This window comes from Atractosteus spatula, chromosome 7 (assembly GCF_055471065.1).
Source record: "Atractosteus spatula isolate fAtrSpa1 chromosome 7, fAtrSpa1.hap1, whole genome shotgun sequence".
In the NCBI taxonomy this organism is placed as follows: domain Eukaryota; kingdom Metazoa; phylum Chordata; class Actinopteri; order Semionotiformes; family Lepisosteidae; genus Atractosteus; species Atractosteus spatula.
Genome location: NC_142712.1, coordinates 36,010,324 through 36,037,645, shown reverse-complemented (window position 1 = coordinate 36,037,645; position 27,322 = coordinate 36,010,324). Strand labels below are relative to the sequence as shown.

Genomic DNA, 27,322 nt, shown 5'->3' with positions numbered 1-27,322 from the left:
GGACACATCCAAAGTGCCCACTCCAGAGGGTTTACTATGAAAGCCAATAAGTGTTTCAGTTTACGTCAATGCAAATTTTAATCTGAGACACAAGTCAAATCATGTGATCACATATGCTAAAGACCAAATAGAATTCTTCCTGACTTTAATTGTTTTTTAACTTCATTATTTTAACTGACCGCTGATAGGTCCACCACTCTGGCAGACAGGAGAGGACTTTTGTCAGGCGAGCTGTGCCAAGCGTAATGCAAGCAGCAAAGTGGAGGGGGGGAAGTCGAGCAAAACGGGCATGAGCGGAACACGAGCTGTGGCCGAGTAGTGAAAGGCGGAACGGTGCTGTGCACACACTGGGGCTAGGCCGAGCGCTTTGTTTGCCAGCTGGAGGGGCTGTGGCTGAAAGTGCACACAAGGCTGCCAGGTTCCTGTCCAGAGGCGCTCTTCCAGTTCATGGTCGTGCAGGTCAGGTAGGAGTCAAGGTCAAAAAGAACAAACGAAACCCTGTCCAAAGCATGAGGGGAAATCCGTGAGAGTAGGTTGAGCAAGCCAGAGTCCATACCAACTCTGTACAAATTGTACATATTACACATTGAAGTTATTCAAGCATATGGGGAGATCCAGTAGCAGGCCAGAATCCAAAACAAGCACTAGAGAGGGAACACAGGAACAACTACAACAACTCGGGAACACAGGTAGCAAACAGGGAACCAGGAACAGGGGAACACAGGAACTAGAGAACAAAGCAAGGAGCAAATTCACAGGAAGACTACACTAGAGCAGACTTTGTGCCAGTGTGCCGAGTGCAGTCTGACCTGACCTTATATAGTCTGCACCACGAAAAGGCTGAGGTGCTCATAATAGCACAGAGGCCTTCTGTTTGATTATGTTGTAACAGACAAATGAGTTCTGGATCCCGAGATGAAGTTAAACAGATGAGTTTTATTGTATGCAAGGAACAATAAAACAGAAGTATTGTTCAAAATGCCAGTACAAAACTTCCAGTTTATATAGCCCTTTTCTGCTGCTTCTGACATAGCTCATTACTATAGTAATGGGGGGAGGTCACGGTGTTTGGACAGTTCACAGACTTTGGCCAAATGGTCAGTGTTAGGTTTCCTTCCTTGAGAAGGGGGGCATCTGGAATCCTTATCCCCCTGTCCTGCCATAACTCTAAGCCTGGAATGTCTGGTGTCACAAGAAGTCCAGTCCTTGTGCAGAAAGGAATCAGTTAACCCCTTCTTCACATCTTATGTCTTTCTTCAATTATGTGTCTGTTATAACCAGCGTTGACAGAAGAGTAAAGGTGTGGCTGTTTACCATGGTAATGTTAGCCTACCCCACAGCTCTGGAGTCAGGTGCTGACATGACAACCACCTAATGTGACCAATGACCACAGTCCTTCTTTGTTTTGGGTGACCATTTTAGTGGCTTTTCATCTGTATAGTAGAAACACACTGAAAAATAAAGCCAAGGCCCGCAAGTCCAGTCCTGGAGGAATACATTCTGTAAATCAACAGCAGCTGAAGACCTAAATCTGTTCAATTGATCCAGCTAATTCAATATATTTTTTAAATAATTTAACTGGAATGAAAAACTGAACTTGATTTGGTAACCCTTGTTTTAGATGATGGACTGAATTAAGGTTTATTAAACCTGGGAAGCAAGTAATTTTAGATCCAAAATAGTCAGAGTTAAGAAGAGTAGTATAGAAGTGTGTCAAAGGCTTGACTAAGGTCAAAGCTATTGGCCTTATCAAAACAATTGTCACTTTTAAGTTTTGTATTTCACTGTAAATGAATGAAAACTGTTTTTCATTTGTGATATTATTTGTGTGGCCTGTAGGCTGCTTGTGGCTCTCATATCCTTAAATGTATCACGTCACTCAAACTTTTTCTAACCTCTTTATCCAATAGAGGGTTGTGGGGGAGTCAGAGCCTAATCTAGCAAGCAACAGGGAAAAGACAGGAGGCTGTACATCATAGACAGGACTGTGGAAAGAAAGCAATGCAAACATGGGGAGAACATACAAACTCCACACAGAAAGCACCTCAGGAATCAAACCTTTGGCCCCAGCACTGCAAGGCAGCAATGCTAACCACTGCTCCACCATGCTATCCTTAATGTGTTACTTCATGTTAATATTGTAAATAACATGTTTAAGTTTATTTGAAGATCACCTTCTTGGCAGTTCGATTCAAACAGTGTTTTTATCATGTATGTATTTATAGATAGATAATTAATAGGTAATTTTTTTTTCTGTCAATCCAACCAATTTCTAATTGCTTTATCCAGTTCAGGGTTGCAGGAGAGCATCCTATCCCAGCAGGAAATAGGTGCAAGGACATGTACACTGCAGACAGGATGCTAGTCCATCCCAGTGCGCACACAGACACAGACTCGCACACATTCACACCAGGGTCAGTTTTCCCAAGAGATAATGGACCTACAAGTATGTTTTTAGTCTATGGGAGGAAACTGGATCACCCAGAGGAAACCCAAACAAAAATGGGGAGAACATATAAACTCCACATAGTCAGCACCCCCGGTCCAAAATTGAACCCAGGGTCCCAGTGCTGTTTAAGGACAGATGTGCTAGAGGGCTGCATTTTGAGAACCATTCAAAGCGAAAGCAGACCTGCAGCTATTGTACCTTGACTGTTTGTGTCTCTTTGACCCAACTCTATAAAATATTGATCTCTGATTGTAGTGTTGTTCATTAACTTTGTGCAAAAAGATTTAATTTTTAAAAAATCTTCTGATTTTCAGTTTTCCCCTTCATTTTCCAGTTTCCTCCAAAATGTGATTGAGCTGTTCAGTCACTCCTGTGCCACAGTTACAGTGGAGGAGTGCAAACTTTTACTATCATTATATGTCTTCCTTGTGAAGGTCGGACAAAAACACGTTGGGAAATTAGGGGTCCTATACTAAAAAAAGCAGCTGTGTTAAGCAACTATTGTCCTGACAGTTACTGAGTTTATTTACCCAGTGTAAAAAATACATTGTAACTCTCTCTCACGCACTTCACCATACAGGTGAAGACAGCAATAAATGAAAGGTAACTAGTGCAAAATACAGTGCAAGGACAATATATTCAAGATATGGTCTCAGAAAACAATCAAACCTGGATTATAAATAAGATTTATAAGTTTAATATTTTTATTTTCTAGGGTTGTGCCAGATGTAGCTGTTTCAAAGCAGTTTGTTTTAATTCCTTTTTTAAATTGTGTCACGGACGTCCAAAGGGACAAACCGTGGAGAGCAGGAGAGCGGATTAAGACCCATATGCGTAGCGGCGGAACGGGAAAAAGGCCCGGCCTCGTAGTGCAAAGAGTTCAGGAGTGCCGTATAGAAACCTATGCCCCCAGGTAGCGGACGTGGGACGACCTGGTGCTAGGCGGGTCTCAGGACATCCGAACGTCAATGCTAAGCGAGGGCAGAGAGCAAGACCCGGAAATATATAGCCCAAGGGAAAGAGAGGGACCGGAAGGACAGCAGGCAGGAAACTAGGGACAGGACAGAGAAGGAGCGCCCTCTGGCTGCAGAGGGCGTGACAAATTGATGTCGTAAAATTAAAAAACAAACACCTGTCTGGTGGGGATCAGATCTCAATCCCTGTGCTGTTCTGCTGTAGCTGGAATTAACAAATATGCCTGCTGGTGAGTGGAGTTTCACTTCTAATTTGCAAAGCAAAGTCTGTAATGCTAGCAGATAGGACTGTCAGCCAAGAGAGCTGCGTTTCTCTGCTTTTTTGCTTCCTTGTTTGAACTAGCACAAAACTACATCTGCAGGCATCTTCCATGCATAACTGGATTCAAATTTTCAAAACGTGTGTAAATAATGGCTGCATGGATATTTGTCCAAATAAACTTCAAAGTGACATAGCTGATACGCGGAATAGTAGTTTTATCTTGGGGACAATGCAATTTAAATGTGTAAAAATTGTTTTTCCTCATTTTTTGTCTTCCCAGTTACAAATCACCATAACTGCCACAATTATTTTTGTCAGTCTTTCTAGCCTGACTATACCAGGGGTAGGCAACTCTCACACTCTGATGCCAGGTTCTAGGCAGGAGTGTTTAGAGGCACTGTTCGATCAGCACCTTTTGATTAAAACCTGCACACTACACCTGATCTCGCTTCATATCCACATTGTATCAAATATTTTAACAATGTCAGCCTGTGGATTCTTCAGATTCAACGTTGATGGATGAACCAGATGATGACACCAGTGGGAACTGCATTTACAAAAGTGAACAGCAGAAGGCACTTCTTGACACAAAAGGTATATGGGAGTCCGAACCAAAATGCCCAGCCCTGTTGCTGAACAGCTAAATAAGGCTCTCAGATCCTTTACCTTCTGAGAAACCACATAAACTAGATGGTCTGAACGACATCCCTCTCGTTTGTGACCGTTCTTATGTTAACTTAATATTCTGTTACTTTTGTCGTTAAAATACTTTGACAATGTCAGTTGGAAGGGAAGGGGCAATTCACTAAACATGTTTCAAAACAAAAGAGCATAATTATTACACGTTTATTGTAATTCTATTACATTCCCATGCTTGATTCTTCCAGGTGTGCAGTTTAGTAATCTTGGCAAAGGATTTGTACACACCCACCGTAATTTCTGATATTATTGTAAAATGGTAAAACAATAGCAAAACGCGTAAATAAAAGTAAGTATAGTGAATGTCAATCAACGCAGAGGTAGTCCGCAACATAAAAATTACAAATTAAAAACGGATTTGACGCTACCAGGTGCTCTTTCAGCAGGTTCTCAGCTGCGTGGCGCGCGCCCGCCGAGTGCACGCAGCCAGATTTGAAATTTGGCAGTTATTTTCGCTCAGGTGGGTAGGCGCAGTACCGCAGAAACAGTACTATTAAGTAAAATTTAACCTTTTAAAATGTATATTGATAATTAAGTAATCCACAGGTAATAGATCTTTCAGAGATGCTTGATATTTTATATCTTATTTCCGACTTCAAAAAAGTTTATTTCGTAGTGCGTGTACACGCAATTAAGAGTCGGGCGCTACACACAACCCAGCAATTTATTTTTTTGTTTTCCGAATGCGAAGAAAAACTAAATGTATTATCACTACTTTAAAGTGTTTACTTTATTTCTTTCTGTTATTATTAGCAATATGCCAGACAGCTATGTGTATATACGTTATGAAAATATGTGTATAGGGAGCAAGTTGTATATTTGAGATTTCAAGTTTTTGCAGCGTAGTTAAAAATACTGTCAATACTGAGACGACATACTGTATTAATCACTGTTTCAGTGACATGTTTTTGTGGTAAAGCAACATATTGTAATTTTACTTGGCGAATTAGACAAGCTATTTTCTAATAAAAATAATATATACAATAGGGCACAGTGTATACAATTAAATAACGACATTTTAAAACTAGCAATAAATGATACAAATAGCTAAATGCATGTTACGTCTTTGCATATAATTAAAAGACTATATTTCATAAAATGAACTACAAAGACCATCATCCTTGTAACTCTTATATTGGTCACTATGTTTCTGATGTTGCAGGTTTGGTACTTTGAAGACAACATGGAGAAGGCAAGACCATTCAATTTTAAGCTGTATGTACCCCCCAAGACAAGCTCAGGGCCTGTATTCACAGTAAAACCTCAGGAAAATACTGAAAGCAGGAGTGGTTTTATGCAGGTACAGTAGGTGTCATATTTTGCTTTACAGTTGTTCTGATTTGAGAATGTAAAATGAATATCCCTCTGTTCCCTGTTTGATCTTGATTTATTTGCTTTCACTTTTATTCTAGTTTAAATAGGAATCTCTCTGGATCCTTGTCCTTATTGCCCATATCATTCAGTGATTTTTCATCTCTCTTCAGATACTTTTTTCCTTAGAAAGTTTTCCAGTGGCCAGGAAAGCTGATGAGTTCTCAATCAGGTTTTATGTTTATCGATTGATATTTACAGTTTTGCACTTTCGTATGGTGCAGGCAGGTTTCATGAGAAGACCAGTGACTGGGTGCTGTTTGTTTTTGTAGATCTGTGAGTTTGCTTAACATAGCCAGTTTGCTGCTTGTATCAATATTATTTGTCCTAATATGGAAAACAAAAAACAATTAGGTTTTTACCTGCCTTTGTCTGCTCTTTCAACAATGTTAGCCATCTTAACTCCAAGGAGACAGCACACTCTTGTTGACATGGAGTCCTGAATGCATATCTCACAGAGCTCCCACAAATGCTTTGTGTTTTGGTGTCACTGGCACCGATTGAAGTTACTGTGTCTATTGTTTAGACTTCACCAGCTTTAAGTCTCTAATTGGACTGTATGTTAGCAGGACTTAGGGTAGAGCAGAGTGGTGATACGTTATTAGATGAGAGAACTGGACAGAATGCTCTATTTCACTTTTGACAACCTGACAGTCAGAGACAGCACCAGTTTTACTGTGCTGTTGCTTTAATGATTCAGGATGCAAATTGCCATGAACATGGGCTTTGTTATTTCCTCTATATTATGCTTACTCAGTTCCTCCAGCTCCAATAACAAAACATTGACTTTTGCCAAGGAGGAGTGAGATTTTTTGGGATTGGTTGCAGATACAGTTTAGTTACACATAATCCACATAATGTCGAACAAGTCACAAATTACAGGCTTGAGGACAGTTTTAGATTTGTTGCAGTTTGGTCTTAATTTTCAGGGTACTTACAGTGTGCTGCTAATGTGGCAATTCCTGTGCTAATTGAGGTGTAACTGAAATTGCTTTAACAATGAAAAAAATGGAAAAGAAAAAGAACAAGATTAAAGTTTAGAAAGAAACAGCCTTACTTGAAGCTTTTTCTAATTCAGACTCGGTCGCAAGCAATACATTTCAAAGCCATTGGGTATATAATACAAACTATCAAGCAGCCCTCCTGCGTATACACCTCCTGTGTTGCCTATAGTACACCCTAGTACAGAGTGAGACCCCTTTCCACCATGCACTGTGCTGTGGCTGTGCCATGGGTCATCTTTCCATACCTGATATTGTGGCGTTCATGGCAATGTGCAAAAAAAAACAACGTAAGAGGGCTGTAAAATTTAAGTTTTACATCTCATCCAAAGGATGGTGCCTTTTTTTCCAGGATAGTGTCCCATTCACTAAACTGGGGCATTAGGACCCCAGTAGAACTCTACTGGTCCCACAAGCAATCTTCCCAGGTGGTCTCTCATCCAGGTACTGGCCAGGGCCTGCTTAGCTTCATTGAGTAGCCAACTGTGAGTTGCACAGTGATACAGCTGCTGACTATATTTAAATATATGCCTCTAAGATGATAGGTGTTGTTATGGTTGTTTATTATTTCATTTCTATTTTCTGTAAATATAGATCAAATATATTTGTTAGTGTTCCTTTCTATATTTTTCAGGCTCTCAATACACTCTTTGACAATGAGTCAAATTTCTCAGTGCCGAAGTCTGGCATTGCAATGGCTTCTAAGCCTCTTAAGCCAGGTAATGTGAGGGGAAATAGAAAGATATCATTATTCATCTTACCATATTATGTTTATTATCCCTTCTGACAACAATTGGCATTTTAGTTGAGAACAAAAGTTCTGTTTTGTTTTGGTAGTAGTAATTCCATTTGTTATTGTTTTAGTACTGTAATATACTTATAATATTCATTATAATGTTATTCCATGAACTAAAACACCTGCATGTTAATGATATTTAGAAATATGAAATTGAAAAAATGTTAAATATAAATTTTAAGAATAAATAAAGTTCTAAAAAATAAAACATAACTGAAATGAAAGGACAGTTTCTAGTTGTCTTACTAAGTACATGATTCCTAGAGTTCCTTATTTTAGTCTGGTTTCTGCTTCTAATTCTGTAATCAATATCCATAAACTGTGTCAAGTATTATGTGTATTTTGTATTTAACATAGTCAAACCTTTAGTTTAAAGATTTGTTGAGGGTAAACAGGAGATTTATTTTCCAAAACAATATCTATAATTTAGTTTTGTCATGTGTGATTAATATAAAATAACATATGTCTCATAGATCTGCACATATTAAAATTAATGTTTGAAAGAAACAGGAAGATTAAACTGATTATTATCATCAAATGTTTGATTTTGTATCTGTTTTTTAATTTAAATGTCGTTTATTTTTAAGATGCAGCAAAGGAGATAGCTATAATTCCAACTCAAGAAGAGGTAATTGAGAAACATTTTGCTTGTAATTCATTTATGTGATTTATTTTTTCATTTTTTTAAAAGTATTCTTCTCAAACTACAGTATATTATAAAGTAGTTGGTCATTTTTTATTTAATAAATATTTAAATTTGTGATAAAACTTGTAAAAATGTAAAAAGGCTTAGCACATGTGCTCATGTTTTTCATTCAATGGGTGATTAAGTTTAATTTATTTCCACAGAAAAGTGAGAAAATTAATCAGCTCTATTCCAAGCTGTATCAGGAGGCTGAGAAGATAAAATGCTGGAAAACTAACATGGACGCTGAAATCCTAAAAAAAGACAAAAAACTCCAGGAGAACAAAAAAACAATTGAGAACCAACGCAAAGCCATTCAGGAATTACAGGTTAAGAATAATTATTATTTTTGAGCTTTTGAAATTATAGACATGTGCAGTATAGTGCAATACAGCTAATAACTTAAATACACCACAGACATAAGCACATAAAACACCTTTATACATGTATAAAATAATGCTACCGAATAACATTGTATTTTGACTGTTTATCATTGATCATTTTGGGCATTGTTTGTTTTTATGACAAAAAAATGTTTGTTTTGTCAGTTTGAAAATGAGAGTCTTAGTATGAAACTGGAAGAAGAAATGAATGAAAATAAAGATCTAAGGAACAAGTAAGTTACTTCTGAATTTTAAATGAAAATCCAAAATCCATTGATGGTCATTTTATATTGTTCCATACATCGTTTTTACACTGTTGTATTCATATATAAACGATTTTCTAGACAAATCCCAATTTTGCCTGTCTAGCTACTGCAGCCCGAAAATGAGTAACATACTGTACTCAGTGATTACAACAGTCTGTTGTTATTCTGTTGTTTGGCTGTTGTAATTACTGAGTATTTACGTACAACAGTCTGTGGTTGTTCATTTACAACAAATGTAAAACTAAATTTAAAACTGAGGAAACTAAACTCCATACAGTACTTCTCTCTAATACACTTTGAGCAAGTGTTTTATGGTTACTTGGTTTTCCCTTCCTGCCCTATGTGGGGTAATAGTACAGACATTATAGTACTTATTATTTTGGGAAAAAATGGGCACTCATGGGAACTCGAACTGCTTGAGACGAAATTGAAGTGACATGAATTATTGTGATAATTCAGTATCTGCCCATAACGTCTAATATTTATGTCTAGACTAAAAAATATTTCATTAAGCTTTCAGAGCACAAAGTTTACAACAATGGGCCACACTAAGTATAATTTCAGGTCATAATTTGTATCACAAGACAATGGCAAAGTTTGGAAGCTAAATTGTTATGTATATGTGCATTTTGATTTTTATCTTAGTGATAACACAAGCTACTATTTGTGTTTTTTTAGAAACATATTATTTTACAAAATGTGTATTTATTTCTTATAGAAACATTGCAATAAAAAATCTGTGCAAAATGTTGAAGGAAACATTTGAAAGAACAGGGGAAAAAATGAATACATGTAAGTAAATCATAAATATAAATCCTATAGAAAATGTTTTATATACTGTAAATTAAAAGAAATATATATTTTTAGAAAATAATTTTAGATATTGATTAATTGTTTTGATTGTTATACATTTCAGTAATTGTTGCATAGCTATTATATTACCTAATTAGTGAGAGAGTTGATTCAGCAGAAGTGATTGGGTAATTTAATGTTGAATGTCAAGCCTAGTAAAAATCAAGAAAGCAAAACATATAAAGGAATTAATACGCTGCTCTTATTAAAGAGAATGTCTTCATGCTATCAGAATGTTAACTAAACATTTCAGGTAAACTTTCCAGCAGAGGAAGAAAGTCTGCTTTAATGATGAATCCAGGTTTTGTGTAGATGACCTTGATAAATGTCAGCGTGTGATGCACTTTTCGGTAGAGTACGTTAATTGTTGTGTACATCAGTGTAATCAATGGGAAGGTCCATGCTTCACCATAAGCCCCACTGAATATTTGTAGGATGAACTTGGATAATGCCTGCCATCTACTGATCAGAGATCAGGTTCTGTGAAACGTAAGGGACAAAATCCTGCAAAAAGACTTCTACAATGTGTAGGAAAGCCTGTGCCAAACACGGCAGCTTAAATTTCATCGACTTAAATTAACAGTGAATGCACACATTGCTAGCCTGAAAAATACATGAGTGGATCTCATGTTCATTAAAATTTTTGTCATCAACACACTTGATCAGCATAATTAATTTACTTAGGTCATGTATGTTTGCTAAAAGGAACAAATATATTTTAATTACAGATGAATCTGAAAGAAAAGAAACTCATCATCTTGCTGTGCAAAATAATGAAAGGATTCAAGTAAGTTTCAAAGGAATTTTTCATATTTAAGGAACATATCACACATAAAATTTTAACTTAATAATGTATTCTTGTGTTGAATTTTAGAGAATGATTATGGCATTTGAAAACCTTCAGAGGCAAGCTGAAGCTGAAAGAAATGAGGTGCTAAAATGTGAGTGTTTTGGAGTAGATTCTGTAATAAGGTATAGGGTAACAGTTGCGAATAACATAGAAAAGGAGTTAATTGGGATTTCTTCATAGTAAGTTAAAAGTTTGTCTTTCAGTTTTTATCTCCACAGACAGATCCTAAGGCTGCTGCATAGGCCCATGGGTCCTGGCTAAAAACATCTGCTATACAAAATAGAATGCTACTGACCTCTTTTATTAAATTGTAATACGAGCCATGTAATGAAATGCTAAGGGCAATAAAGTCTTTCTTCTAATAGAATTTTATACTGTCACCTTCAGACATCCAATATATAATTAAAAGTAAATTAAATTGGAGAATGTTAGTCTTGAAATTAACAAAATGTTTTTTGTTTTACAATTTAAATTTGTGGAAATTTACATTTTTTTATTAGAAAGCTAAAATCACAAGATTACTGTCATGTCAGGAAAAAAGATTATGTATACATTTGAAATGAATGCAAAATCTTGTGTTGGGAAATTCTACATGTATCCCTAGATCAGGGATGTCCAACCCTGGAGAGCCAAAAACCAGTAGTTTTTATTGGTCACCTGCTACTAAAGATCGTGAACACCTGCAAATTACTGAATTAAGCAAATGTATTACACAAGAATGCTGGGCCTTGAGGGCTGAGATTCATTAAAACTTTGGTCCTAAATGATCTCTAACTTTACCCAATTTTCAAAATTACCTTCTGCTGTAACTGATCACAATTAACTTATTCCAAGTCCTTAGAAATGTATTTTATGCTGGACTGGGTCTCTCCATGTATCAGGATTAGGCACTACTGCCCTAGATGCAGCATTATTGAACATAATGATAAAAATACAGATTTTGCTTTTTTGATACAGATGCAGCCATTCAAAATGCGCGGGCAATACCGCATTATTTTGCGGTACGCTGTACGCAGTCTACCGCAAGCTACCGGTAAATACCGCGAGTTACCGTAAATTCTCCTATAATACGACAAGCAAAATAATAGTATCCGGAATTTCCGCAAGGTGGAGCTAATAAAGCTCAACCTCTCATGTTTGAGCTGTGGCCATCAAAGTCTTTAACGAAGATATTACTAATAGTATTAATAATGAATGACCTTGGACAAGCTGTAAGTGTAAACTCAAAGTATTGCCCTGGTCAACATTCTTTTTTTCATTGACCATCTTTGTAAAAGTAACACCACAGCATTTCGCAATCACGCATTTGTTTCCAATCATGCAAAGTACAGTGATTCACCATGCCTTTCACATGCTCATAAAAGAGATTGATTTAGGAACATAAACATATTACCGTATGCAAACTGTACTGTATACAGTATGTATATGTATATTTAATGTCTTAACTGTGCCCGTTTAAGTATTGACTATTCATATCTAATTTTACCACTGAAGGGAAATCTTAGTAGCTGAGCATAAAAAGAATAGGAGCATACTGCAACGCGTGTGAAGGCCATAAACGATATTAATTTTGGAACATAAACATACAGTATATGGCTGGTCTCGGTACTTTAAAGAAAACATACACGAAACATGGTTTCATTATGACCAGAATCTGTCTTGAGATATTTTTAACTTGATTTACAGTATTTGAGAGGTATGTCTTAACACCGATACTACAGTGCTTAAGTACTGCTCACGTATATGTTTCTAGGTTTATATTATGCATTTCATAAGGTCAAATTACTTTTGAGCAACTAATAAGAAGCGCGAAACGGTATGCGTTTTAGTTTCGTTTCGTGCTGGGACCCGTGGATTGATTAGAGATATCAAGTACATACAAGTCATTTTTTAAATGTTGTAGTTCGTCTTGAAAAAATGTTACGAGTACATCATCTATCAACAATTACACAGGTTCTGTTTCCATATTGCGGATTTTGGTTACGTAATATTATTTTCTAGATTTCACGTTGTGAATATATGATTTGGGCAAACAGAGCCACAAAGAAGTACATTATGGGTTGTTGTTTTTTTTATGCAGTTTTATCTAGAACAAGCGATGCTTAAACCTTTGTCTGATTCTTGTGAAACTATCCACACGACAGTTACAGTACCTAGGAGTTGACTTCAGTGATGTCACTGATGGGATGTTTCTAAAAATCCATCCTCTGTAAAACGTCTAGTTGTCCTGCATATGTATTCGCTAATGAAGCTGTGTGTTCTGAGCCTGGATCTCTACATTTCTGTATGAACCAGCTTAGAGGGCTAAAGACAGCTTGTGTTTAAATTGTGTGTAAGGCAATTTATGCTTCTAAAGTCATGGTCAGCATTTATTATTGAACTGTGCTGTAAACTTGTTCTGTGCCAAGTCACATTATTTTATAGCGTTTTTATAGCGTTATCAAATCCGGTGGAGTTTTCTGACTCCCATGTCACATGGTCTGTGATTGAAACTTGTAAAACCGGTTTAATTCGTCACAGCCAGCACTCCGGTTGTAAAGTAGAAGCAGGCGAGATTTCCAGCGAAAAACACCTCCCCCTTCTTCAGGTGTGAGGGTCTTCTGCTCAGAATGAAACGCTAAAATGTAATGTAGGCTCTGAATGGGTTCAGTTGTGATTTGGGCTTGATTAAGGTCGCTGCCTTTCATCTAAAACCCTACTTGAATCCTTCTAAACTAAAAATCAGTGTTTGTGAGTTCTAAATAAAGAGGTATCCAGGTAACAGTGAAACGGGCGGACAGTCTGGGGAGATCGCCCGTTTTCCATGTAAATAGTTCCCTGGTTCCGCACCCCTTGGTGTTTCTCTCGCTCTCTCTCGGGTCACCTGATCATTAGCTCGAAAGATTTGAGTGCTTTGTGTATATTCTAATGGTAGTGGGGGCAGGGTGTGTGGGAACAGGTTTGGTTGAAATTGCATTGGAGATCTATGTTCTTCACACCTGAAACATTTTCTCTGAAAGCATTTTCTTCGCAGTTTAACCGATCCTGTTACAGCATGTTACAGTTTACTATTATTAACCATATTAATTTTAAGTGCTTAATGTAAAATCTTGTAAAAATATATTTTCATTGTTCAAATATACATTAAGTCTGACTATCATATAATAAGTTAAATACAAAACTAAAGAAAAAATAGGGTTAAATATAATTCAAAATATTTTGCTAACAATGTTAACTGTTTATGAATAATAAAATGTATTAGCTAAGGAGTAGGATGGCACAGTTGTTAGTATGTTTTTTGTTTTGTTTCTTTTTCATAAATACAACAGTAGTACCTGATGTCTCAGTGGCTTTCAAAATTAAATTATGCATGCAAACCTGTGAACTAGAAAGATAACTAAGATATCCATCCATTTATAATGGTGGCAAAGTGGTTAGCATTGCTATCTTGCAGCACTGGGGTCCTAGGTTCAATTCCTGCCATCCTGTGTGTGTGGGGTTTACATGTTCTCTCTGGGTTACATGGTTTTTCTCCATATGTGTGATATGACTCCCTCTCGCACTCCAAAACATACTGGTAAGTTAATTGGTTTATGGGAAAACTGGCCCTGGTGTGTGTGTTTGTGTCTGTCTGTCCTGTGATGGACTGGCGCTATGTCCAGGGTGTATTCTGCCTTGTGTCCGTTGCTTCCTTAAAATCTAAAATATGAGCTCTACTTGCCACTTACAGTACCAACAGTACCAGCTAACTTTAGTAGTGACATTTTCATGGATCTTTTTAACAATAAAATTTACAACATCAGACTTCAGACACAATTAAACAGGCCTCAAAAAAGTCTGGTACAAACATTTTCAGCATGGAATAAACCGTTACTTTAATGGTATAAACCTTAAATGGATTCATATTCACAACACGTTTTGGTGCTCAGTAACATGACTTAGAAAATGACAGAAGACATACGTATCATGCTTATCCTTCTATTTTTCATAATCGTAAACTCCTTAAGGCAGTTACATTTCTCTGTTCTGACCTGGAGTTACAGAGAAATTTAAATTCTAATAAGAGATTTGTAATGAGGAAAGTCATACCAATCACTCATACAGTACCAGGATTTGCAATTACAATACAAATACTTTCTTTCTGTATGTGTTTATTTTGCAGTTTGAGTCTATGGCATTCCTTTGGGGGTCTATACTCCAAGGCATGACTTTTTTATGTATAAACATCAGTATTTACTGCTATTAATTACTGTACGATTTATAGTTGAAATCTGAGCCTAGATATAAAGTTAGATATAAAGTTAAAATCTCGACAAAGCAATGTAGGAAATACAGAGAAAATAAATCCTTTCTGACATCTAAAATCAGTTTCGATCAAGGTCTCTAAAACGAACAAGAAAAAGAAGATTTTCGGAGGGCAATTACGCTGTGTTTATATAGAATAAGTGATTTATGAGCAATCTAATTTCTTGTTCGTTTAAAACAGTGAAATGTCAGCTGTAAAAGATCGCACCAGAAACAGCACTCTCTCTGCCTGTCATAGACGTTCAGGAAAGGCTGAATGAAGTCATGTCAAGTACAATAATTCGGAGATCAATAATAACAGTTGTAGGACAGTATATAAGGAGGATAAGGATTTTGAAGTTGACTCGAAATCTGATAGGTAACCAGTGCAAGGACTTGAAAACAGGTGTAATGCATCCCTGATAGGATTCTTGCTGTCATATTCTGAACATATTGAAGATTGCTCAGTGTGGATTTAATTTCCTCAGTGAACAGGATGTGCATTTATTAATTCTAGAAAAAAACTAGATTTCTCTAGTTCTTAGTTTCTCTAGTTCCCTTTAAAATAAACTATTATTCCACAATGCAGAGTATTACATGGCCAGTATTTACACATGATATTTGTGATTTAAAGAAATTAACACAAGCAGCTTTTGGAGATTTAAGTGTTGGCTGAGTTATTGCAGGATAAAAGACTAGAGATGTTGGCAAGAAGAAGATAGTTTGGGGAAAGCTGAGGAATACACTTATAACAAGAACACTTCCTAATGGGGTTAGGCATACTTTTGATGAAGATGATGAAGTTAACAGACTATATGTTTACATAGATACTGAAATAAGGATTGTATTTTAGATTATGTGTAGTTGCTGGCATTGAACTGTGTTGGATGCACATGAATTGAAGGAATGGGCAAACATAGCTGATGCGGATCCACAGAGCCAGCATATTAAGATGTTTATAATTAGAGGCAATTTGTTTAAATAACTAGGTATGGATACTGATGTGCAAGAGAGGTGGAAAGGCTGTTTCCTTAAGATATAAAATATTTTAATAAAATAATAAAATATTTTATTCTCAGTGAGATGCTGCCATTTCATAGTGGGTTTCTAACACTGTGTATAGTTCCATCCACACAGTGCCTTTACTTCCATTTCTAATCTCTTTATCCAGTACAGAGGATTTGGAGCCTATCCCAGTAAGCGACGGACACAAGGCAGAATACACCCTGGACATAGCGCCAGTCCATCACAGGACAGACAGACACAAACACACACACACCAGGGCCAGTTTAAATCTAACCTCAGAACCTTTCTTTTCAGAAGACTTAGTGTCTGTATCTGCTTCATTTTCTAATTTTGGTAGCACCTCTAACTGCTTGTCTTTCTTATATGCATTTACTTTGTAATCTGTGGTCCTTTTATCTGTTTTTACATCTACTGTATTGCTTTGAGATGCCACCTTTAATGGTGATATATCAAATAAAGTTTTTTATTATTGTTATAGGGAAACATGATCAGATTGTCCCTGGTTCAGAAAAAAAAGATCTAAAGTATACTAGTTTGTCACTCTTCTAATTCCCTTTGCTAAATGACTTTTCATACTAATCTGATCAATCTAACTGCCAGTTTTCTGTGCTTTCTCTATCCTGCTAGATTTGCAATTATTCTGAAAATTTTCATCTTGAAATAACTCATTTCTAAATACCTTTTTCACTGTTAACATCTTGCAGCAACTCTGCGACAAAATATACACTCTGACAGTTCATCCTGCTACCAACATTAAATAGAACAAATCTTAAGATTTCTATATTTATGTCTTTATTTAGTGGTTTCATTAGTGACAAAGGCTAAACTTTCTTGGAAAAATGTCTTTTATGTGTTGTGGAAAAAACTGACTTGCTTTAACAAAATATGTTTACAAATCCTTTCACCTGGCATTTTCGTAGTTAGAAATTATGGAACGCTCTGTTAAAAGCAAGGGAGTTTTTATGTCCGTTGCAGTTCTTTTGCAACATGAATATAATTATATCATTATTAATTTCTTGAGATACGCGATTCCATATTATATTCCCTTTTAATCAAATTCTAAAAGTATGCTTGTTGACTCCGGTATCGTGTTAGTTAAAGACTTCGATGCTTAAAATGTTTAGGGAGAAATGGAATACTGGTGTGTATTTTTTTCTTTAAAGTACCAAGACCAGCCATATACTGTATGTTTATGTTCCAAAATTAATATCGTTTATGGCCTTCACACGCGTTGCAGTATGCTCCTATTCTTTTTATGCTCAGGCACTAAGTAAAAGGAGATGCTTCATATTGCTTGACTAATTTTAAAAACTAAGTTAGAAATGCAGACGCTCCCTCGGTGCGCTGCTCTGGTGCGCCGGCTCTTACACAGTGCCTGTCTGCCGTAAGCGTTACAATATACATACCCAACACTGCTTGTACCCATCTGTCATGCAAATAAAACACCTTGAATTGAATTGAATTGAGGGGAGAAGGGGGGGATACTAAAGCCAATACTGGCTCAATGGGCTTTGACGTGCTAATGCGTTGGTTTAACAGTCCGGGTGTGGCAGGCTTCCAATGTCAACTCGACTCGATTGGAAGACAATGAACGTATTTTAGCCCTAAATGAATTAATAGCAAACATGGTTTACATAAAATACATTTTTCCAAGAAAGTTTATAATAATACGATCTATAGTTGAAATCTGAGCCTACTTTAAAAATAAAGGAAAAGCATTTTCAGAGAGCAATCACGCTGTGTTTATGTAGAAAAAGCGATTAGGTTTATGAGCAATCTAATTACCTAATCGCTTAAAACGCTATATAAAATAAAGTTTATTTAGAGATGAATGATCAATGTGGTAGTTTAAATAATGTGAGTCAGGAAACTAACACAGCGCCACCGGATTTAATAACGCAATAAAAACGCTATAAAATAATGTGACACAGTACAGCACAGTACAATAATACTGACCATGACTTTAGAAGCATAAATTACCTTACACTCGATTTAAACACAAGCTGTCTTTCTGTATGAACCTCTAAGCTGGTTCATACAGAAACTGTAGAAATGCATTAGCCTGATTATGATTAAAAACACATAATTAAACACGCGTTTGCGATTTAAATCAGAACACGATTTAAATCAATATAAATGTTTATATTGTAACGCATACTGTCCAGCCTCCATTTCTCTATAAAAATTTACTGTTGCACACACACACACAATAGAAGCGGGAACCGCTGTCAGAAGGGAAGATATGTTCAAAATATCGCAAATATCGATCATGTTGCGATATTTTGAAATATAAAAGTCAACTGATTGTCCATAATATCGCTTACCTATTTTTTCGAAGAAATGTTTGTTAAAATAAAAGTTCAGCACCAGCTGGATTCGATCACACAACCTACCAGTTGGTAGTCACGCACCTAGACCAGTAGGCTACAAGAGAGCTCGCATGATCAGGCAGGCGAAACAGCCCTACACAGCCCTGCCGCAGTACATGGATATAATCATACCGTTATTAAATTCTTTAGATACGCGATTCCATATTATATTCCCTTTTAATCAAATTCTAAAAGTATGCTTGTTGACTCCGGTATCACGTTAGTTAAAGACTTCGAAGCTTACAATGTTTAGGGAGAAATGGAATAACGGTGTGTATTTTTTTCTTTAAAGTACCAAGACCAGCTATATACTGTATGTTTACGTTCCAAAATTAATATCGTTTATGGCCTTCACACGCGTTACAGTATGCTCCTATTCTTTTTATGCTCAGCTACTAAGATTTCCCTTCAGTGGTAAAATTCAATATCTACAACGGGCACAGTAAAGACGTTTACAGTAAGTCTTTCTACGACAGACCAACGGACCACGAGTGCCCCTGTCGGTCAACCAATCACGCACCGCGGTATGCCGTGTCATCATACCTGCGGTATCTGTACCGCGGTGTCTGTGCCGCGCACTTTGAATGGCTGCATCTGTATTTCTTTTGGTGCCATGAATACCAAGTGGTTTCATTTTAGTTTGTTGTTTGTATCATTATGGTATCAAAAATAATACTGATACAAATTTAAACTTAATGTTATGCAATCTGCAGTCATTCAGTGATGGTTGTTACCTTTCTTTTATTGACCCAGGTGGGAAATTTGCTTTGCAGGCAGGTAATAGACAAAACACAATATACAGTGCATTTAACAGAACATGAACCCATTAGTAAGAAACATACATATATGATGAGAAAAACAAACACTATCAATTGTCCTCAGTAAACAGCAGTGGAAATAAAAGATAAGTTCTATGGTATTTGAATAAAGGTAGTCTAAACTGATGCCCAATGGAAGGAGCTTAAATTCCCTGTGCAAGGGATGGTCATGACAGTCAGTGATTCTATTGGACTCCTGCACTGTTTGTTTGGTATAGATGTCTGATAGCAGTAGCTCTTGTGCAACAATAATTTTGCTGGCTACATTCACTATTCCTGCATAGTCTATTTTATGGCATGTATTAAGGTTACCAAACCAGGCTAGCGCAGTGAATGTTAAGACAGATTCAATGAAAGTTCTAAAGAATAAAGCCATTATTGTAGTAAACACATCAAACAGCTGGGTTTTCTCACAAAGATTAATCACTATTGGATCTTCTTACATATGGCTTTCCTCAATCTTAGTTTGTAATCAACAATAGTGTCAAGATGTTTGTTATTGCTGACATTTTCAATTTCTTACTCCTCAGTGACTTTTGGTTTTGCAGCTCTTGGTTGCTTTCTGTAATCAATGATCATGTCTTTTCTTTTTTCAACATTAAGTTGAAGACAGTTTGAGTATCCCCATTTGCAATGGGAAATTACTATATATCTTATCATGAAAATAAGAACCATTAATGTAACAAAAAATATTTTATACTGTATTTACCAAATAATAAATTATATTTTCAGCAAAAGAAGGAATAGAACAATTTGAAGAAGCTAGACAGGAGTTTCAGAAAGAGCTAATGAAAAAGCAAGAAGAGGTTAGTGGCTACAGTGGTTTCTATCAATACATTTCTTTAAATGTGCATTGTAATTATGCTTACTCAATCAAGTAATTTTCATATGGACCTTCTTAATAATATGTAATTATGTTCATTAACTATCCAGGGTTTTATCTGTATGTGCCTGTCCCTTTGATCTGAATTTGTTATTCAGATTGTTTGCAAGTGGTGATCTCAAGATCCCTATTCTACTAAATTCAGCAAAACCCAGTAAAATAAATGTTTTATGGCATTACACAGTGGTTAGATCTGAGTGGAAGCATTTGAAATGAAGTACATTTTGGTGATATTCAGTGTGTGTTTGTGTTTTAGTTGACAGCCGCAGTACTGCTACCAAGCACTACTACTTGTTGCATAATGTAGTCAGATCTAGGAAACTAAGCAAGGCTTGAGATTATTATTATTGAGTAACAGGGTTCTATCGAAAATAAGGAGTTATGTTGTTCATGTATGTCTGATTATGAAAATAAAATCTCTTTTATTTGCTTCTAATAAACTATATGTATTTTAAGGTATTAAAGCTTTCAGAGACAATTAATGATAAAGACAGTCAACTTCAACAAATGTGGCAAAAGTTTCAAGAATCAACACAGAGCTGTGATCAACTAGAAGAAACTGCAAGTATGATTTTTTTATTAAACCTCACAGTGTTTGTACATCAAATATCATTCTTTTTATTGTAAAATGTAAATATTTGTTGAAACTTTGAATTTTAGAGAAACAGTACGAAGACCTTCAAGAATCAAAAAAACAGCAGGAATTGCTTTTGGAGCAATTGGAAAAGGTTGAACGGTTATGCAAAGAAACTGAGGTTTGAGATTTTTCTAAATCTTTTTTTTTCATGTTATTCTTTGTTAATCTTTTACAACCTGTATTGTTATAAGAAATTAAAGTAATAAAATCAAACATAAAATCAGTAAATTATTGGATCTCCTCCAGTAGTTTCTTGAAGGACAACCGGGTATTGAGAGCTTGGCTGGATAGCTTGTTCTCGTTATGGTACTCACATAAATGTTAAGATGAAGATGTGCTTCCTGTTCTTGTTGTTTTCTTTTGTGTCCTCTAGTCTTAGAAGAAATCCATTGGTTTACTTTTGTCAAAATGATGAGTTTGAATAATAGATCTGGTCCAAACTGGCTCAGCAATCCCTCACACCTCCATGTGTCAGTTTCAAGGGTGTGGTAATTGCTTCATGTCTGGACAGCCAGGATGTTTTTAAATTGTTGCTAATTGATTCCTGCCCTGCTGTCAGCAATAGAAAACTTTGAAGTTGAAAACTTTGGGTGGAGGTATACTTGACACAATCCTGGCCACTAATACAGCTTATTTAATCACAGCCTGTTCCTCCTTCAACAGTTTGCATTCTATGACACTTTGATTCTGTTTGCTAATCCTTCTATTTTGGTATTTGGTTCATCAAACTTAACTATTTCTCACTCTTTATCTGCTTTTAATCCATTAACCAATTCTAAAACACACACATTACCACAAATGCTGATCACCTGTAATTTGAAAATTAATCTTTTATCAGACGTTTTATCAAAAGCCTTCTTTAATTCTAGGTACTAGGTATGGAGATACTAGGAATCTCCATAACCTTACATGTAATAGAAGTCTGACTTTATTGGTCTGTAATTACTTGGCTCCCTTTTGTCACTGCTTTTATGGACACTACGTTAGCAATTCTCCAGTCCAGTCTAGAATTTTATAATCTTGTATACATTTTGTCTTAATTATTAACTGTGTTTTGCTGTTGTAATACCTAAAGCATCTTTTATTATTTATCATAGCCTACATTGCAGTATTCCTTTTTGTCTGTCTCTTTCTCTGTCTGTCTCATATCTTTTATTATTTCTGCACTTGCTATTCATCATACACCTTTTCTTTAAAGTAATGCTGTTTTTATAGGATTATAAGAGTTATGTATTATAACTCTTCCCTTACAATTTTCCAAATTGATTTGATAAACCATTTGAGCTTCTGTTTTTTACCTTTTGACAAACTCTTGGGATAAATAAATTTTGGTTATGCAAGGCTTGACAGGAATTAAAATCCTCCTGTGGCTTCCGTAATAACATTTTCAACGTAAAAAGAGTTTACATTACATATGTAAACAGCAAATAGTGCAGCTGTATAGGGGCATTTTATTTTATTTATTTTAAGTGGTCCTCTATTTACTCTATGTATAGGGTCTTAAAACTATTATTTAATTCATTATTGTTAAATTTTTCCCCTTATATAAATGGGGGAAGTATATTTTATTTCTCTTGCTACCTCATGTACTTCTAGCTGCTGCCGCATTCTCTTTCTCACTCTCTATCACCTTCCATGTTGAGCTCACACAACTGTTAACGGTTAAAGGACAATAAACCCTGGTTCCCTACATCCTCACAGACACAGCTAGGGCAAATAAGGGAGGATTGTTACAGTACAGTATCTTGAATGGGAGTTCTCTACATGTATTCATGCAATGGCTTAGATAGGGTCTCTTCTAACTTATGCAAAATTTGCAGAACCTCAGCAACGGGCATTCAAAGCACAGTATATTATGATTCCAGTACCCTAAGGGTTCTCTCAACTCTGTTTGCTTCTTTCTTGATTGTTTGAAAAGATGAGATTAATACAATACCTTTTGTAGGTCCTCTGACAAATTGAGTAAGAAAACAGTTATTAAATATGTCTAACATTTCAGTTTCTGCTTTTGAGATTCATATACAGTAAGAGTTTCCCAGCCTGTGTGGAGAAAATAGGACTCTCCCACATAAATTCTTAATTTAATGAATAGTAATTAGTGTTTGATAGCATAAAGCATCCTCCTAACACTACTGTATATCTTTAGAATGTTTGTCACGGTTCTGAGAATCTCTCAGTGAATCCTAGAAACTTGGAAAAAAAGACAAATTATGTACTGTAATCTATATTTTAGTATTACATTATATTTGAAACTATGTATTACATAAAATCAAAGGTTTTAGTTGATCAAGTAAAATAGGTGTTATTAAATTAATCACTCTTGGTGCAGTAAGACTGATTTGTTAAGATATTTGTGTCTAAATAAAGGAAATATAAGGCAAATATTTATTTTATGCAGCATAATGCTTTATATAAATACATTTGAGTAATTAAGATTCATTATTAATGAACCTTATAAATGAACTTTTTTAATCATGAACATATCTTACAGTATACATTACTTTTCCCTGCATCTGTTTAGTTATGTAGGAAAGAGCTTGAAACTGCTTTAGAAGATAAATGTGAACTTGCTCAGATACTTCTGGAGAAAGAAACCAGTTTAAAAGAACTTAATAAAATGAAGGATCAACAGGCAGCAGTAATTGATGAGCTTCAGGGTAAATCTCAGGAAATAAAAGCATCACTTGCTTTGGAGCAGCAAAGGTAACCATTATGGCTTTGAGATAGCAAAACACTTTCCAGCTTCATTGTTTGCATTACACATATTCATGGAATTCATTTATTGATTCCTTAAATGACATATTGTTTATTTATTTACCTAAAGGACAAGAGAGCTTGAAGATATTTTAAATACAGTTTCTGATGAACTAAAGAAGAAGGCATGTGAATTAGGTATCAAAAATACTTTATTTAAATTTAAATATATTAATATACTGCATATTTACATTTTCTTAATGTTAAATTTTAAAGTTTAATTTAAATTCTGGATTTATTTCTATACATTCCAGGAGCAATAGGAGAGGAAAAGAGCGAGAAGGAAAGACAAATTAAAATTCTCAAAAATGATTTGGTAATATTTTATTTTTACCATACAAATACAAGTAATGTTAGAATTTTTATTTGTGGTTTTGGTAAAACCCAAAATAAAGTTGTCAGTGTAGTGGTTAATAACATTTCAGTTGCTTGACATACAAGAGACAAAATCAGAAGCAATATAAAATAATAAGAAAAAAAATAAAATCATATCAATATTTTATCAAATAGATATGCAGTTAAAGTGCTTTAAAAGTTGATAAAAACATGATGATCACATATGATTATCAAAAATATCATTTCTTGGTATAAAAAACAGGAATTGCATGAGTGCGCAAGCAGAGTAAAACCATAATTAAATACTCCTATGCATTCTGGGATAATCTCAAAATGAAAGTATGGCATGTAATACAGTATATTTATAAGAGACGATTAACAAAACTAAATGCTTGCATGGTTCAGGTTTGTTTCATACTGTAAATAAGTAAAAAGGTAGAAGTGGAAATATATATAAAACATAAAATTAACTAAAATTTCTCTATTACATTTAGGCAGTGTGTCACCACTGATATTTGATTTCCTTGTACACTCAGAAAAAGAATGCAGAATTCCACGTGTCCTTTAGTTCAGCCATTAAATTGTACACATAATTAAAATATATTATAAGGCCTTAAAGAATGTAGGCTTATTCATTCTATTGCATTATTAAATTTACCAAAAAAGTTTTTTAAATTAAACTACTGCTTGACTTTCTGTTGAATACTAGGCTCAATTAAAGAGTTAATGGTATTTTTGTTCTGCTGGGAAAAAAAGATGCTGGGTTCACAAAGTAAGAGTTTGATAACACTATATCTAAGAACACATTATTCTAAAAAATATGTTTTTGTTTAAGTGTAACTTTGAATATGAATAACTATACAGTATACTTTTTTATGATAAAAGGATGTTATTACTAAGTCCATGGAACTGTTAGAAGAGAAGTTCAAAACAGAGGAGTCAAAGTCAGGACAACTTGTTGCTGAACTTGAAGATAAAAATACTGAAATTTGTAAGTTAAGGGTGAGTGAAATTGTTCTCAAACTATGACTTCAAATAGTTCTTAATACATTTTCCATATAGAATGGGTAATTGGACAGTTATGCTAAATTCTAACAGTAGTGTGAAATATTGAATAATTATAAGTTAAAACTACCAGATTTTAGCAGTAACCATTTAGGATTTTCCACTTTTTAGTAATGTCATGCTACTTGTTAATATAGCAAGAGGGAATATCCCTATTTAAAAAATAAACAAGGAAGAGATGTTCATATCACAAGGGGTCAGATATGCTCTGAAGCGAATTTAAGTCATTCAATGATTTTTGGATGCAATATTTGTATTATACAGTACCATCTAATTTCTCAGGAAAAAAATCTTTCATTTGTGTCATTAGTAACTGCTGCTATATGATGTATAGTTGAAAAAAAGTAAATTCTGTTGCTTAGGTGTCTGTCCATGTAGCAGAGAAAATTTAAAATAATACCCATTGCTTGTCATCGTTATAAGAGCAACCTCAACATTTTTTGTGCTCCTACTCAATAAATATGGTAGATTCTTATAATAAGCAGAATATTATATTCACTGCTTTCAAATTTTTGTAAAGTCAAATGAGCCTTTGAACAGATATTTAATTTCTCCTTTACGTTTTTCTGTAACAATAATAAATTCCCATTTTGTGTAGAATATAGGTCAGATTAATTCTGTAGAAAAAAAATACATGGAAGAGACTCTACAAGAATTACAGAAAGACCAGAAAAAATTGAAGGACACTGTGCAAGACAGAGAAGTATGTTTCCACATTTAAACTTTAGTGGTTAACTAATTTTTTACTAATATAAATGGTGACATTTTCTTTAAACCTGTTTATGGTAATCATTTACCTATTTGTATTGGATGTCTGAAATGGAGTAAAATTTAAGCTCTGTTTAATGAAATTTTGTTTTTGTTACTTGTAAGAATACCTATATGAAAATGACATACATTTCTATCTTTCTCAGAGAAAAATATGTGAAATTGAAGAACAGTTATCTGCAGCTCTTGGGAAAGTGGTGGTACCACAGGAGGAAATGGAAGATTTAAAGAAAGACTTAAAACAACAACAGTGTGTCATGTTGTTTGTTTTTAATTTAGTTACACCATAACTTTTACCAAATTGAAGAGCTTTTGAAATTAAGATTTTAGGGATCTTATGTTGTATTTTAAATGTCTTATGAAACTTACCAGAGATACATACTGTACAACACAACTCTCTTTAGGACTCACTATAATGCATTATGGGATGCTTTGTCCAGCATCTGCCTAAATAATTAATATATTTTTTAAAATATGTGATAGATTACATTTGTAACTAATAGGCAGTACCTTAACCCTGTTTGACCAAAAATGATGAAGTGCATGCTTTTAAGTTAGCAACTGTGAGCCATGTTAGTTAACAGTTCTGAACAGATAAAAAGTTTTTTTGACTAGAATTTATCCAACAATGAGTTACAAATGATTAAAGCTTAGCAATATATTGTATGTGTTCCTTCACTGACTCTAGTAGCAATTTTCCTAATATACTAAAATTTATCCATATGGTACCCATCTTATTGTATATGGAACATTTAAAACTTTAATAACTTAATTGCCTAATATGGTTATATTAATATGATTGCCTCTACATTGACAATGTCATATTTCACTGTTTCTTAAAAGGGAAAAATATCAAGAGTTAATGTCAAATTTTAACAAACTACAAACAGAAAAGCAGGATGCTATCCATCAGATGAAGAGCGAAGCTGTTAATGTTAAAAACCTTGAAGAGTACCTGAAGGTTTGCATGTCAAAATATTGACTTTAAAAGAGTTTGCTACCTATGGAAGAGTGTCATCCTATATTGAGTCATATTATAGAAAGGGATATATATTTTTTGAAAATGAAAAAAGATTTTATGTTGCTAACATTTTACACCAGTGAAAGTTTGATAAACAAAAAGGAATATTTCTTAAATTTCCTTAAATATGCTATTTGTTACGACTTTTTCTCTGTTTCATATGTTTAATGTGATGAAAATTGTTAAACAAGAAACAAGGAAGGAAAATAAATGCAGTTTTTGTTTTGATTATGTTTTCAAATTAGGCAAGCAAGGAAAATGAAGAAAATAGCAGGAAAGAAATTGAAAAACTATACAAAGAAAACCATCAACTCGGGTATGATTTTTGTTACATTTTTTGAAAATGTTATTAACATATTAAAATATTCTACTCCATATTCAATTGGGTTCTTTCAGTAATAAAAAAATGGGAGATGAGAGGTGATGAGAAAATGACACATCTCACTATAAATGAAAAAAGGATGAAAGTGAGGTCCAGCATCCCTCAGAAAAGTGCCCTTCCCCATTCTTTCATCAAACAGTGCTGACCCCCATGTGGTAGATCCTATTAAAGTCACCCATCTGAACTTTTTATAGATATGAAAATTGTAGTTACTTTTGATAAATCTAATTAATGGCTTGAAAAGCACTTGTAAACTGTGTGCCCTCAGGCATGTGTCCACAGGACATTCTCTGATAAAACTTTCACATTAGCTGGAGAATGCCTGCTGTGTCAAGAAAAATTGGCATTGACCACATTTTGTTAACGTGGAATATCTGACATATCCATGATGAATGTTGTATATTTTCATCAA

General features: G+C 34.9%; 1 protein-coding gene across 1 annotated transcript in view; it reads left to right on the top strand.

Annotated features, from left to right (window-relative positions):
• Positions 1 to 5,567: 5,567 nt before the first annotated feature.
• Positions 5,568 to 27,322, top strand: part of sycp1 (synaptonemal complex protein 1) — a 32,017-nt gene continuing 10,262 nt past the window's right edge. The window contains exons 1-19 of the mRNA XM_088920564.1: positions 5,568 to 5,684; positions 7,391 to 7,475; positions 8,140 to 8,180; positions 8,402 to 8,566; positions 8,786 to 8,853; positions 9,605 to 9,678; positions 10,467 to 10,525; positions 10,613 to 10,679; positions 19,797 to 19,870; positions 20,404 to 20,512; positions 20,608 to 20,702; positions 23,106 to 23,287; positions 23,409 to 23,476; positions 23,593 to 23,654; positions 24,560 to 24,676; positions 25,338 to 25,442; positions 25,654 to 25,757; positions 26,351 to 26,468; positions 26,774 to 26,844. Coding sequence (XP_088776690.1) covers positions 5,568 to 5,684; positions 7,391 to 7,475; positions 8,140 to 8,180; positions 8,402 to 8,566; positions 8,786 to 8,853; positions 9,605 to 9,678; positions 10,467 to 10,525; positions 10,613 to 10,679; positions 19,797 to 19,870; positions 20,404 to 20,512; positions 20,608 to 20,702; positions 23,106 to 23,287; positions 23,409 to 23,476; positions 23,593 to 23,654; positions 24,560 to 24,676; positions 25,338 to 25,442; positions 25,654 to 25,757; positions 26,351 to 26,468; positions 26,774 to 26,844 — 1,781 coding nt within the window. The remainder of the gene's footprint in view (positions 5,685 to 7,390; positions 7,476 to 8,139; positions 8,181 to 8,401; positions 8,567 to 8,785; positions 8,854 to 9,604; positions 9,679 to 10,466; positions 10,526 to 10,612; positions 10,680 to 19,796; positions 19,871 to 20,403; positions 20,513 to 20,607; positions 20,703 to 23,105; positions 23,288 to 23,408; positions 23,477 to 23,592; positions 23,655 to 24,559; positions 24,677 to 25,337; positions 25,443 to 25,653; positions 25,758 to 26,350; positions 26,469 to 26,773; positions 26,845 to 27,322) is intronic.